At 40.3% G+C, this 15,086-nt stretch overlaps 1 protein-coding gene across 1 annotated transcript in view; it reads right to left on the reverse strand.

Moving 5' to 3' along the window:
• Window positions 1-15,086, reverse strand: part of unc-13 — a 375,340-nt gene that overhangs the window by 327,812 nt on the left and 32,442 nt on the right. The window contains exons 3-4 of the mRNA XM_076627833.1: window positions 14,721-14,823; window positions 10,311-10,428 (exon numbers count right to left, since the gene is read on the reverse strand). Coding sequence (XP_076483948.1) covers window positions 10,311-10,428; window positions 14,721-14,823 — 221 coding nt within the window. The remainder of the gene's footprint in view (window positions 1-10,310; window positions 10,429-14,720; window positions 14,824-15,086) is intronic.

Below are 15,086 nucleotides of genomic sequence, written 5' to 3' on the forward strand. Positions count from 1 at the left end.
GTATTCACCGTTGACGTGGAGCGAAGGGGACGTTGGAGCGGCGACCGGAATTCCTTTCGGCAGCATACCGTTCGCGTTTGAACTTTCATTTTCAAGACCTGACACGTTTCACACAGTGAAATCCGCTCGTACGCGCGGGCAAAGCTTTCTTCGACTGGTAAAATCAAGGATTTTGTCGCTACCGCGACGTATGCAGCCCCGAAGCAGCCAGAAACGGCAGACCGTCACCGCGTGGGACAGGAAAATGGAGGCGGAGGGTGTTGGTAAGAGCTTTGTCAAGCCTCTGTCAGAAAGGAGTGGGCGTGCACGAACACCGGTTACCGCTGATCACTAATACAGGCGAGGACGAATCAACGGTGATGTTTCATCGTCATCCCTCTAGAGTTACTTGACATACCTCAGTCAGCGCATTTCTAATGTGAATCGAACCGGTCGTACGTGGATCTCGCGTGCAGCTTTATGAATATTTTAAGCCGGGCTTGACCCAGATTGTCCTCGCAACAGGAAAAGCAACCTGCCCTCGGCTTCCACTCACAAATCTCGCTTCATTCCTCAGCTTTTACTTGCCCTCCTCTTCTTTCGCCCTTTCTTTCATTTTCCATGTTTGCCATGCCACATCTTCGCCCCTTTTTCTGTGTTCGTCATCGCGCCTTTGTTATCCTTTCCATCGTGTACGCGTTACCGCATCCTTCATGTCATCTTCCTTGTTCACCGTTTATCAGTTAACTCTGGCTAACTCTGTCTCTCTTTCGCGCATCGTCTCTGTATCTAGCGCTCTTCGTATTATCGCCGTCTCTTTCGTTCCTCCACTATCGTACTTTTCTATTTTCCTCGTTTCCTCGTTTCGTTCTTCCTTTCCCACCAATTTACACCTTTACGCTAGCCTTCTATCCCTTCCTTTCTCCTCGTCTATCTACTTTTGCCGTCCTCTTTTCCGTCAACGCAGCTGTCGCTAGCCCTGGAACGCCAGGGTTGTCGATCGATCGTCCAGAAATATGAAGGAACCAGTTTGCCGGTGATTCATCAATCCTCTTTTCGTAACCACGACCGGAACATTTCATAACTCGGACACGGACGATCGTAACTACACGAATGCGTTCTCGCGGTTTCCACGATGAACTTCGACATAGAATAGAATGGGACAATGGCAAAGACAATTAACGCAGCAAACAGAAATTTGTTACGAATGTTTTCCCTCTGCTCCCACGATGAACGTGAACCGTGATGCTTATAACCACGTACTGTCTGTTTGCGAATGTAAATATATTTCGTTTTTTATTCAATCAACGTTTACTTTTCGGGAATTCTCTCCGCTCGATGACTTTTAAATATCAAACGACGATACGTTCGAACGATTTTCCCCAGTAAAATTCCAACTGTTTACTCGACAGTTCTATTTTTCTCTCTTTTGTGCGCTGTTCGCGACTGTGCGATACGAATATTACGAAGAGAGGGGGAAGCGCGTGAACAAATCCAGGAAATCTTTTGCGAAGGTCGTTGCCACACAAGTCCAAGCTCGAATGTGTGCACGCAGCAACATAACGCCGGCGTAAAGCTACGTGAACCACGTCGCCTTGGCTTCCCCGACTGTTTCATTGAGCGTTGCGAGCTGGCTATGCGCCAAGTGACGTCACAGCCAGAAGACACTCAGGGATTGTCAGCGGTGATGTGGTGATGGAACCGTGAAGGATATCGTTGCCAGGGAACAGAGCTGCCGATAGTGGTACCGAGAGCTTCTGTATGCCACTGCCTTCCAGCTGATTTCAGAGTCAAGAAAACTACGGGAATGCCACCTTTAAAACGCAACTCTTACTCGTGCTACTTCGTAATTCAATTTGCTCGATTCTCAGAGAAATTCCTGGCAAATGCAGCGACCAGGATCTTTCCCTTTCTTCTTCGCCTAATCTCTGTTTCTAGTTTCCTATCCGTTGTTGTTTCCTTTGCCATTTCGAAAAAAAAGAAACTTGACTCGTCGGTTACTGGAGTAATCTCTGAATCAATTTCAAAAGTCGATAGAAGCATTGTCGTCTCTCCGATGAAGAATTTTCGCATTTCTGTTATTTTATGGCGGCCATCGTACGGTCGTAAAACCGGATATTGCGTTTATAACATAGCTGGTGTAATATAGGAAAGCGTTTAATATCCGCGAAGTAGCCGCAGCGGGTCTTTGTTTCCGAGGATCGTATTAACCGAGAGGATTTCGCGTGTATCAACGAAAAATCGAAGAATATCACTCGACTCTCTCCTTTCCGATTAAATTTATTATCCCATTTACTTGGGCCGTTAAGAACGATCTTAAAGATACAGGCAGAAAGGAATACCTACATGGACAATAAAACGTAGGTATACAGCGTGATTATTGCCTATCGTTTGCTCGGACGCTTACAAGAAGATTACGACAAATCTGTGCAAGATGGTTGCGCCTGCCAACCAAAGAGCGACACGAGTATTCGAATGTGTATAAAAGAGGGGGTAGCCAACTCGCACGTGACTGAATTACACCCCTATCCGAGGTAAGGCTGCCCTCTAATTTAATTTGTTCGATCCTCCCGTCGAAAGACAAGATGCACTTGGTGCACTTCGTGCGGAAAAAAGCAAACAGGGCCTTCCAGTTTTCGCTTCCTTTTGTTTTAAGCTCTTGCGCTTTGCAATCGCCACTATTCGTCGAATCCGATTCACCGTTTCAGTCGGTTTACGGCTGCATTTCAAATTCACCGGCGCTCGAAACGTCGTCGCGTCCCATTTAAAGAGCAGCTTCTCTACGCGTCAAAGCGACCTCGTGAACCTTGCGATTCTATTTTGACTTCATTAAATTGGGTCTCGTTTTAAAAATATTGATCGGCTTGCGGGAACGGGATGAATATTATTATAACTCGATATCCTCGTTACCGCGGACAAATTAACCGACCGAATAAGTAGCTGAAAGGAATATCGAGTTATTTTTAATCGAAGATCGATATTCGGTTATGCAATTAACGTTTCTCCGCGTTCTTTATTTTCCCTTTTTTTTTTCTTTTATATTTAAAGAGGATAAGGAACGGCGAGTAGGCTACACATCGTGAAAATGTTGAAACGAGAAACGGCGAACAGGGATGAGAAGTTCTCGAACCAAGTATTCTAATTTCACTGACAAAAAGAGAAAAACTACGTTTGTTGAATGCAAGGATGGTCACGCCCTCGTTTCTTCTGTTCGTCTCTGATAAAGAAGCCGTCCAATTTAATTAGCATGAATTCCCTTTTATCGTCGTATGAAAGTGCAGTGGACCGAGTCTCGCGAACGAAGAAAGAACGGTAGATAAAGGAATTCTTCGGTCGAAATTTCTCGCAGGAAAATATCTTACAGGTTCAAGAACCTCGGGGAATGGCCACTAGGATTCGTGACGTAATGGACCTTAATTTCATCGTGGATTTCACACCTTTTGTTTCGAGAATGATGTAGAGAAAGGAATTAGACCTTTGGCGATTAAAAGGATCTCGAAGAAGAAAAGAAAAGGATAACGAAATTAAACGAAGGAACTGTTTTGGCTGAATGATTAAAATTCTATTATTAAGACTTTCTTGGAAACTTGAACCGATAGTCAGGCGTAATAAAATTCATTCGAATACACCGACAGAGATGTCTCTGTATAATTTACGCTTTCACATAAATCACGCGGCTTTTAATGCAAAGGGACGATACATTACAAAACGAATGTTAAGATTAGAAGTACGATAAGGAAATGTAATTTTTCCTTCTCTCGCCATCGAGACGCGTGAAAACAATCAATCCGGCCGCCGCCATAAAGAAGGTATCCATTTGCCAAGTAAAATTGCTCCACACGACCAATTTGTCATACGACTTCTAAGTAGCGACCAACTTACTTTATATGCAAATCGATATCACCGAGTTTCCCGGACTGTGTGTTTTACGGAACGAAGAAATAGCCGACAAGGACGATGCGAAAGATAAGTGAAATTATGTTTCCAAGTATCGTTAACATTCGCTGTTAATTATTAATAGCTATTAATTAGCATAATACGAATTGTAAATCCGCGAGCGAAATGAGACGAAGCGTAAATAGCGGAGGCCATCGTCGGACACAGTTTTTTTCGCTTTTTCCGACGATTAGTCGGCCATTCGATTTCCACGGGAACGAGCGTTTTCCTTCCGAATATCGAATCGATCGCGAACTGGAACAGAGACCCGATATTTTTGTACGGAACAATGGAAACGACTTCTGTGACCACAAACGGAACCTTTCGCGTGCAGACATTTCGTTCCTTTACGAGTTCGACTTCTACCTCATTGTGAAACTTCGATCGTTCTCCGCTCCGCTCGACGATTGCTTTCTCGCATTATTTATTTATTTATTTATTTATTTATTTATTTCATATACGGAGACGAACTGCCATTAGCGTAAAAATAATCTGCAAGCACGTAAAGGACGCCAATTGAAAAAGAAAAAAGTATAAGGAAAAAGGCAAGGAAATACAAATATAGACGATGTGGAAAGATAAGATATAAAAGGAAGTTCACCGTCCTCCTCCAAAAAAAAAAAAAAAAAGAAAGAAAGCTAGGTAACGAACAAAGAGAAAACGGAGAAATGGTGAAAGGAAGAAATAACTTCCTAGTCGACGAACGATCGATCTGCGCGTACTATGACATTAACAAGAGGAAATCTAATTCTGGGATCGATTATGACAGGCTGTAAGCTGTAAGCCTGTTGTAGTTCGCAGTTCACCTGTGTCACCAGAGTGAAAGCGGACTCTGCATATAGACGGGCCAGTCTACCGTGTTTCACCGGTAACACGATCCGTTGATGTGATTTTCCGATTTCCGTTGATGAAAAGGCCAATTACTTAAGCCATTGTAACCTTTCTAAATGTGATTCACCGCTAAATACGTTTTCTCTAATTGTTCTAATTGTTTTTATTAATCCCATCGTTCTTGTCAACGATGGTTATCTGCAAAGTAGTAAAGAAACGTTTCGCTACAAAAGTATGATAGAAGAAACACGGAGTATGAAATCGCGTTATACGAGCGAAGCTAACGGTAACGCTGGCATCGCGTAATTACACCCGCGATCGTATCGTTACTCTTCTAAATTAACAAGAAACCATCGATATGGAGAAGATGAGAGATAAGGGAATCGGAACGAGATAGATCGGATCAGATGCTACCTACACTCTCCAATTATCGACGAATCGTGCTCAGGGTAAAACTGAATCGGGAAAATTCTCGATCTCGCTAATCGAAAGGTTAATACGTGTATACCATCATTGATAAGTATCGCTTTATAATCAGTTCGCGTTAACGGTAATCGAATGCTACGGAAATATGAAAATCAATGAATTAATAACTAAAAGCAATATTTGCTATACTATACGAGTAACTGCTTGCGAATTAAAATTATTTATTATGCAGTTTCGCGTAAACCAGTAACGTACATAATTTATTCATTGGAAATACCTACATCGCTGTACGAATTAATCGTGGTGAGGTTTCTATCATTTTTAGACAACCATCTTCATCATAGCACAAATATTTTAGGAAGTGAAATAACTTGAACAGTAATTTCAAAATTGTATCCCGTATATCCTTTCGAAGATGTACACTCGGGCGTACACACGTGTCTCGGGCTTCGAGGTTCTCACGATTTTCAGGACGATCAAACATCGAACTCGATCGAGATGAAGAAGCTTTTGTCGGCGGCGATCGAATTAATTCTCGAGCGAGCAGAAACCAGCGATTTCCTCGAGCGGAACTTTCAAGATATCACATTTTATTTCCCCGATTCGCGACAGTCACAGAGGCAAACACTGGCGTCCACCGGTAATCGCATTATCGACCAGGTTTGGACCGATGCACAGACCAAACCGGTGCAACGGCGACATCATGAAGGCTAACCTGAAACTCGTTACACACTTCCATCCGAACGTATAACCGGCGTCAATTGATCCGAGGTTCGTTCCATGTGTAAACACTAAACGCTCGTTTCAGTTTCATTTCACGTGCACCACCGGACATGTACGGCGAGCTCTGCGAGAATATCCAGTCATTTCGATGATCCACTCGATGCCACGCGCGATATTTGGTCGATCGGGAATGGACCAACGCTTCTACGAAACAAACAGCCGTAGCCGAATCAAACCGTTCGTGCAACGCTCGATATCGTTACGTTTCTTCGTGCGCGTACCCTTTGTTACTCTGTGTTTGCCGATTGTTCACTTATCGATCTCCAAGATTATTTGGAAATAATTCGCGGTATCCGATGTGTAATGATGAAACACGAATGGCACGTTGATTCGAAGTAATTATTATGTCGATACTTCGCGCTTTGCTAATCGTGAAAGGAAACAGCGTTTGCGAGAGAAAGCGAAAAGCAGTGGAATTGCTGCGATGGATTCTCGAATGCAAAATAATATTTTGAATATCGATAATAAGTTGAAACATCGATGAAGATATGTAGTTCGCTATCATTCTTAATTTTAAGATTCATAAATCAAAAGTAGGGAATTGACGGTGGAAACGAGACTAGTTTTCTTTACTTGCTTATGTAGACCGCGCACTACTTTTGTGGCTTGTATAAAGGAAATTCGAAGGAAAACAGAACTCTTTGGCCGTAAAATTTTAATGAGAGCAGCATCGTCGCATATTACCCGCGCGAATTTGCAAATTACGTTTGCGCGGAAATTACGAATTTCAGCCTGCGCTCAGCCTATTGGCGTAGAAAACAGGAGGAAATCTGGTATAAGGTTTTCAATGTAATGTAAAACACACAGATTGTTTGTTTATAACGAACAGATACATAATTCCATACTTCAATAAATTTTTGTCTTTTTTACCAGTATGTCTTTCCAAGTTATGTCGTAATTTTTTTATCTTTTACTGATTTCCGCCCACAAGAATGTTCGATGCAGTTAAAATCCGGAGACTTTGTGGGGGCGTATGTTACACATATTGTACGATAATTCTTTCACGTTCACAATTCTTTCGCGATTCCGACCGTGTTTGACTGGAAGTTATTGTTATGTTGAAAAGAAAAATTGTTTGATAATCCGAATTTTCTAGCGTTATCTTTTAAATTATTTTTTTTAAATATTTCAAGATTTATACGTGTCTAGAATAATATTCTACAAATACAAGCTATGAAAATAAGATTCCCAGTGCCATTTGTAGCCGTACACGCAACGTCACGAAATCATCGTTATGCTTCATAGCAGGACATAAATGTTTAATATTCGTTTCTGAATTGGCTTTGCTCCAGACATGCGATGTCCATTCGATCTAAATACATTGTATTTCCTTTCATCTGAGAACATAATTTTATCCCAGAAAGTATTATAGTATCTTCGTTCATAAATTACTTCGTGGATTTTAAACGCCTGGCTTGATTCTTGTTAACGAATGGTTTCTTGGAATTCCACCATGGAAATCATTGCATCACAAAATTCTGCGACATAATTTCCTCGCGAATATTCTTCCCGAAGTAGTTGGCAACCATTTGAGTAAGCTTCGTAGCCAAGATATTTGGATCCTTCTTTATTTCGCGTATAATAGCTTTTTCTTTTCTATTAGTTAGTGTCTTTGACCTGACAGTACGGTGCTTTCTTGTCACTATTACTTCGCTTTTTCGTTTTTTGATAATATAACGCATCGTAGACACACTTCCGTTTAATAATTTGGCGATCTGCTTATATGATTTTCCATCTTTGTGCAATTTTAATATCAATTCCCTTTCGAATTTCTGGTATTTTCGAACTCATTGTCGGTACGCGAATTGATATTATTCACAGCGTAACGAGAAACTCACTACACGATGTTTCCACTTCGTATACAAAAGCATTGTTTATTCGCTTAATATCTAGACGTTCGATTACTTTCCTGACCTTGTTTCTGTACGTCATTGTAACGAATGTCTCATAACATCCCACAAATGTTTCATAACATTCGACGAATGTTATCGAATTCGTCCCAAATTTTAGATATGTAATTTTGATACGTATATCTTATATTAGTTGTAATATTGTTTCAATAACGAGCGTTTGACTATTTTCTTCAGCCACTGTGATATATATATGAAAGGATATATAACGAGAAAGGAAAACAGCTGAAAACCTTAGGCGATCGTAGAACGTTCGTTCGCGTCATGACTCAAGAACTTACAATTAGAACAAACACTCTACTTTCGCACCTCTCACACTTCGAACTAAACAAATACTCTTTTCTCATACGTCCATTACTCTGCTCCAAACACCCTTAACTCGTTCGACAAAAATTTCACCACTTTCTCACAGTCGTGTTACTACAACGAAAAAGAGATCGATACTCGGGATAATACTCGATGAAACTTTCTGAATGAAAAAAAAAATACTTTTTAATGAAAAACTGATGTGGAGAAGTAATTTTCATAAATTCGATGAAATCGTTCTTAACGAAAAATGAGTATCGAGAGATGATTCATACGAACGTAGCGACAAGATATTTAAATTCGAATTAAAATAATCAGCAAGTAAATAGAAAGATCTCATTTTTCATCCGTGTTATCCATTAGCACACTGCGGATGCTCGTGCAAATTCATGTTTCTATGAACACGACCAAAGAAACGGAGTCTAAATAAAAATTCGTTTTACAACCACTTTACTTACATTAGTACATTTACTTACGTTAGTACATTTCGTATGCCTAAGCATACTAGATTTACATTTTTGCACATTTAAATTTCTCGTAAATGCATAAACATCAGCGGCCTATTTATTAATATACATTGTGTCCTACGCGAGTTTACTATCGCGATACCTGGTACGAAGTGGCATAAAATCTCTTACAGAAGCCTACCACGACAATGTATCGTGTCACCGATCTATCCACGGGATTTTTTAAACCGGTCGTTTGCACACGTATTGCTCCCTCTCTTTTTTATGAGCAGCATTCTCGATCAGTTACACTCACGCGATGCCATTTAAACCTGTCAGCATGCCGTATGCCGGTGTATACCGTGCCTTATATCCCATGCCCTTATTTTGCCACGCTTCCTTTTTTCTTTCCTCTGTTACAAAATCGTGCAAAGTTTATGCTCGATGGAGCGCGATCCCGCGGCGTTTACGGGAAAGTCGTTTGGAAAATAACAGAACGGGGAAGGGAGCGATACGAATAAAGAATTCGCTGTGCTTTTGACGTCGTTCTTCGACGAATAGCTGCCTTTAGTTCGTGCTGACGTATAAACAACGAATCGAATCTCTGTTTCGCCACAAACCTACCAGTCCTTTGTAATAAGAAGAGGTCCAAGATCTCGCCCGATGTACTAATTACACCTTGCATGTCGATCGTGTCTGGTCGATGTTCCTTGAAAAAATGACTCCCTCGTGCCCCAAGTTAAACGGTAAACAGTGCACGGTTCGAGGTATCGGTCTCCAGAGGGTGATTAATTCTTTTTAGCAAATCCGTGCAACATTACACACGCTGACTTCGTTGACTTGAAAACTAGTCAGCAGAAAAAAATTACCGCTATTTCACGTAAGTGTCGCGGGATTTCTGCCTGACGTGTTGTATCATCGATCAGTCGTAAAGTGGAACTCGTACGCTTTTAAACGTCTCGCTACTTCGCAATCGTGTTCCTTCGCGCCTAGTTGTATCTACACCGATCGGAAGATACCGCCGCTTCGCGAAACAATTCAACCAGCGCACCGAGCGAACATGAGAAATATATACGTACACGGTTAAGTATCGGTAACACGTTTAGATCGTAAATCTCGAATACCATCGATTACGATTTTGCAAATTACTTCGTGGTAGCTAGTACGTACTATTTTTACCGAATAACCGCAGCTTGCCTATTCTCCTAGTTTCTTAACTTTTTCTTTTTTCGTTTATACCGGCTTTACGTCAAATACGTCGTGAACGAGCACGGGTTCATTTAATATACACGACGTCGACGTACACGCGAAAATCGAGTTCATATCGTGATAAGAGTGCCACGTGCACGGAATATCGAGACACGCCGCTTCTAATCGATCCTCGAATATTACGGACACCCACTCCCGTTTAGGAGCTGTGTACGTCGAGAGTGTAATCATGATTTTACTGTAACCGCGTCTCGGAAATATGACAGCGGGGTCGCATGCATGTTTAGAAATTAATCTGCAGTGTTGGTAAGACTGAAATCTGGCTAGCTACATGTATCAATTAGTGTACCGTGCTGATGATGTCTGGTGGCTGTGTATTGCTGTTCGTGTCTCGCATGCTGTCAGAGGATATGTGTTGTTGTTGTTCTTGTTTCCCTGTCGATACCGTGCCAGTGGATGTATTGTAGGACTGCTTAGACGTTACCTCATTCATGTAGGACACTTCTGATAATGGGACGTAGTAGTAGCCCAGGAAACGATCCCACAGGAAACCCTTGCACCAAACTTCCACCAGAAGGCCCGTATTCATATCGTTCGTTTCGCTGGATAACAAACAAATGTTTATTTTACACTTTTCGCTTCTTATTTTCTCGTTTTATTATATTGGCAAAGAATCTTTCTCGCTTATGGCGATGTGTAAAAGTTTCACACAGATTTTTCACTTTATATCCCAGAAACGATATTTTAAAGAATCTTAACTAATAACGCGTTTACTTGCCGTATCCTCGTACTCTTCATACTCGATATCGATCAAAATTCTTTTCGATATCGCTTCTCGAATATAAAGCGAAAAATCTATCTGAAACTTTTGTACGTGGCTCTATAGAAAAAGTAGAAATACAACGAGTACAGATAGAAATTGAAAGGAATTTTACGATTACGCCGTTAACGACCCGATTAACTATTCTAGTTTAAACATTAGATTTAAGGGGAAACAATTCGTCGACTGATTGGAAAACTTAATTAGTTAGAACGGCAAATAGAAGATTCGCATTCGAATCACGATCCGGTGACTCGATATCGACTGATCCTTCTCTCGTTCCCTGTAGCTGTTAAAAGCAACATTCAGACTCGTGACTTTCGCGTCCACGACTCTTATTACTGTCCCTTCAGATATTGTCACGTTGACGTTAAATTCACGATTTATCACATCTTCATAGGGGAATTGTCTCGAACAGTAAACTTAAACAACGACCAAGACTATCGAATAATTTGCATTTGCTTAATCACGTTGGCCAATCGACGAATAAATGTGCCTTTATATCGAAAACCAGCAATCCAATCAGCTGATTCTTTTTGCCTCTTACATCGTTATGGATCGATAGGAAATATAAATAGACGTTTCGTAACAGCATTATTAGCGTAATCGATACGGATGCTCTAAATCGAGGGAAATTGATCGATAACATCGTCGAGATTCTTATTTTCGGTTGTTTCGTCACAGGTTAAATAAATACGATTTAAATGCAGCCCGGCCGCGTACAGAGAGGGGGGCGCCAAAGGGAAAGTAGGTTAAAGGTTCGCAACTTGGCAAGTGAGGATTTAACGGCGCCAGTAAGGATGTTTCAGAAAGCTAAGATCCAAAATTCTCCTATTTTCCACCTCCACCATTCGCAATTGTCCTCCTTATATATTTTACACGGTCGATCAATAGCGTGTTCTCCGTGTCGACCATTTCACGCGATCTGATTTTCGCGTTAACAATGTAAACCAGGCAAGAGTAATCGTTAAAAGCGTAAATCAGAATCCGACGTCGTTGCGAAATTTAAACGAAAATTTAAGCGAAAGCTTTGACGAAATAGGGAAATCGATGAATCGCTGTAGAATTATTCGTTTCCATTTATTTCGATCTGCGTAGCTTGGACGCATATCGGGACAGAAATGCGAATCACGTTCATAACGTCGCATAACTTGGCATAACTTGATAGACCTCATTCGTCTTTAGAAAGCTATCCCACGACTCGTATAAACGGAAAAACGGACGCGGCTGCGTGCTTTCTTCGCGAACACCAGCCATGTCGAATCGAACGAGGGATTTTAAGACGAAAGTTCTTCCTTAGAAAAGACGCTGCTCGTCGTCGTAATTTCATTCGGAATTTCCATAACTCTTGCTCGAACATCGGTCAACTACAATGCTGCCTGTAGATAGACAGATATTTTCTTCACCTCCGTCATTTTCCCCTTTTTTTAAATTCTGATTTAATGTCGCATCAACCGCGAGATCTGTTAGCAACGCTATAAAAGAATATTTATACTATGTATCGAGTATTAAAATTACACACACGTGTTAATGCGTCGATTAATTTGCTTCTCTGAGTGAGTATTAAAGGGGGTGTCCTGAATTAGAATTTTCTAAAACAACGTCTTTTTGTGATTTTTTTTTAGAAGGAAAAGAAAGAAACGAAGTTATTGAACTTCGAGGTACGGTTTTATATATATTTAACGAATACCAAAGAATTTTTTTTAAAGTAAAAAGAAAATATTATAACAGATTTCTAAGTCTATTTCATGGGCTGCAGTTTTCAATCGATGGGAAAGATTCACCTCGTAATTCTTGACTGAAACAAAAAACTAAAAAAAGGATTAAATTATTATATATTTTTCTTCTCGATGAACTAAAAAAATTCGTCAAAAAGTTTATTTAAATAATCGTTATAGCACCTTAAAGTTTATTTTTTCTTTTTATGAAACACATTGTTTCTTTAAACTCGCCACAATTTTTTATTTCACACTATTTTCTGCCTTTTGCTTTTCGTTTCTTTCTTTCCCTTCTAAAGAAAATCACAAAAAGACGCTGCTTTAGAACATACTAAATCAGGACAACCCCTTAACAAATCGTGAATTTTCTGGCCCTTTAAATTGCCTTGAAATAATAGGAAATTTAATTTATGTATATTTTTCACGTAGCCCGTACTATTTCGTGCGATTGAAAATCAAGTGAACCGTTGTTAATAATAGCTGGCCCATTCTCGTAATAGATTCTGAAAATTGAACTATCCGAATTTTCTGTTCTAATATTAACAACTTATTAGCGAATATAGCCGATTGTTTCCAATTTTACACTGTCATCTAGGAAAATGCAATTTCAAAATAAACTTTTTCAATGAATTTATATCGTGCTCTATTTAATATCGAAAATAAAATTACATCGTGAGAACTTTCATTGAAGAATCTAACTTTCTCGCGAATAAAGCGGATGAGAAAAAGAAAAAGTTTGAGACAGAGAGAGAAAGAAAAAGAAAACTAGGCTAATAATAAAGAGCAAGCAGAAAATATTTGAATATTACATCCATCACCATCGTCCTCTTTTTATAAATAAGCAAATCATATCCCACATTATATTTCTCAACACCCACCTACTACTGATAATATCGGAATGATAAAGCATACCGGGAAACGACGTCGACAGAATTATTCTAAAGCGTAATTATACCATACCGTGCCGCAAAGGAACGAAGTTCGCTTTTGTCGACGTGAGAAATCGATACTCGAACGGAAAATATCATCAGGACTGAGAAAAGAGCGAAAAGAAAGCAAATAAGGATGCTAGTCCGAATGTAAATGGATCGAGCCGCGAAATACAACTACCGATTAGCTAATCGTATTATCTTCAACAACAAATAGATTATTTTGTTGTACTAACTAAGCGTATATTTATTATATCAATTATGGATGTTAAGGTGAGCGAGGATTTTAGCTCTTAAAGGGATTCGATAGTCGATCGCAAAAACTCCACGTTATCGAGCTCGGACACAAACTCAGTAATGAACGAGCAATGATAACGCGCACACTTCGGATCTCGTCGATTTCTTTCGACTCTTATCATTTTCATTCAACACCGACCCACTAAATATCGTTATCGGAGGCAAAAGAAGTTGGACACAGCTAGTAGATTCTCGTAAACCGACATCGTTACAAATATTGATATTCAAAGTCAATGACGGTATAGATGAATTGTATATTTTATCGTAGAAAAAAAGATATACCATTGCTAAGTTTTTTAACAAATTATTCAAATGTACTATTGAGAATTGTGCATCTTAATTGGCGAAATAAAAGTAAAGGAGCACTAAGGTTACACTTAGAATTCATATTAAAAAAGTTTTAGATTTATTTAATGAACGATTTCCAGGATCTTCGTCGATATGTTCGGCACTACCACGCCGCTTTTCCCCAGAAGCGACCCGGTGTCCGTGCGGATTTCCTCCACGTTCATATAAAAAAAAGAAAAAAAAGAAAAAAAGGATCTTCGTCGATATACATTTGCACGCGTTTCAGCACTCTCTTTGTCTCACCATCTTCCATATCAGACTGCCAACGGAACAGTTACGTTCATCTGTTTCTTGAGACACCGCGCATACACATACTTGCACACACTCATATTCACATACGTGTGTCACTACTATGCGGCCAATCTAGTCTAGCACATAAAATTATACATATATGTACATTCAATATGTACATTCAATGTGTACATTGTAATAATTACATAAAGAAGTAGCAAAGACTGCTTCTATCGATCTACCATTGATTTATACGCTTTATTCGCGCTAATTCACGTGCTATTATACGCACAAATCTAAATAATATCCAGACATTTACGAGCGATAGACTACAACAGATGGCGAACTTGGAACATCGGTGAACTGCAAATTCGAAATTGAAACGGTCCGTCCCTTTCGTCCGTTTTATCCCTATGCTTTTATCTATTCGAAGGGGGAAATCGTGGAAAACATTGGATACCGAGGGACGATATTCACCGGGGCTCTATCGTAAATTCAGCAGACCTGCCGACCTTTCTTCTTAATAAATACGTTCGCAGACATGTACTTACAAAAGAAAATCTTGCTCCCAGCATGGATTGGCCCCTTTCACCGTGACTGTCGTCGACTTCACATTCTGCAGCTTCAGTGTTACGTAGGAGTTGAATTGTTCCGCTGAAATCGTGGTTGATCGAATCTGAATCGGGTCCGAGAAAATTCAAGCGGTTTGTTTTCCCTTGAACGAGCGGGGCGCAACGATCACGGCCAGGCCAGGGTTATGCGATTTCGATTGATCGTGCAGAGAAAGACACACAATGCAGCTCGTAAAAGAAATCTGTCTCGCAGGAAATGGAAATGTTGACGTTGATAAATAGACAAGGGCCAGCCGCAGAGAGGAACGGCCGGCATCAAGGTATCGCGTCGCGCCGACCAAAAAT

The sequence above is a fragment of the Bombus vancouverensis genome, chromosome 2, assembly GCF_051014615.1.
Source record: "Bombus vancouverensis nearcticus chromosome 2, iyBomVanc1_principal, whole genome shotgun sequence".
In the NCBI taxonomy this organism is placed as follows: Eukaryota; Metazoa; Arthropoda; class Insecta; order Hymenoptera; family Apidae; genus Bombus; species Bombus vancouverensis.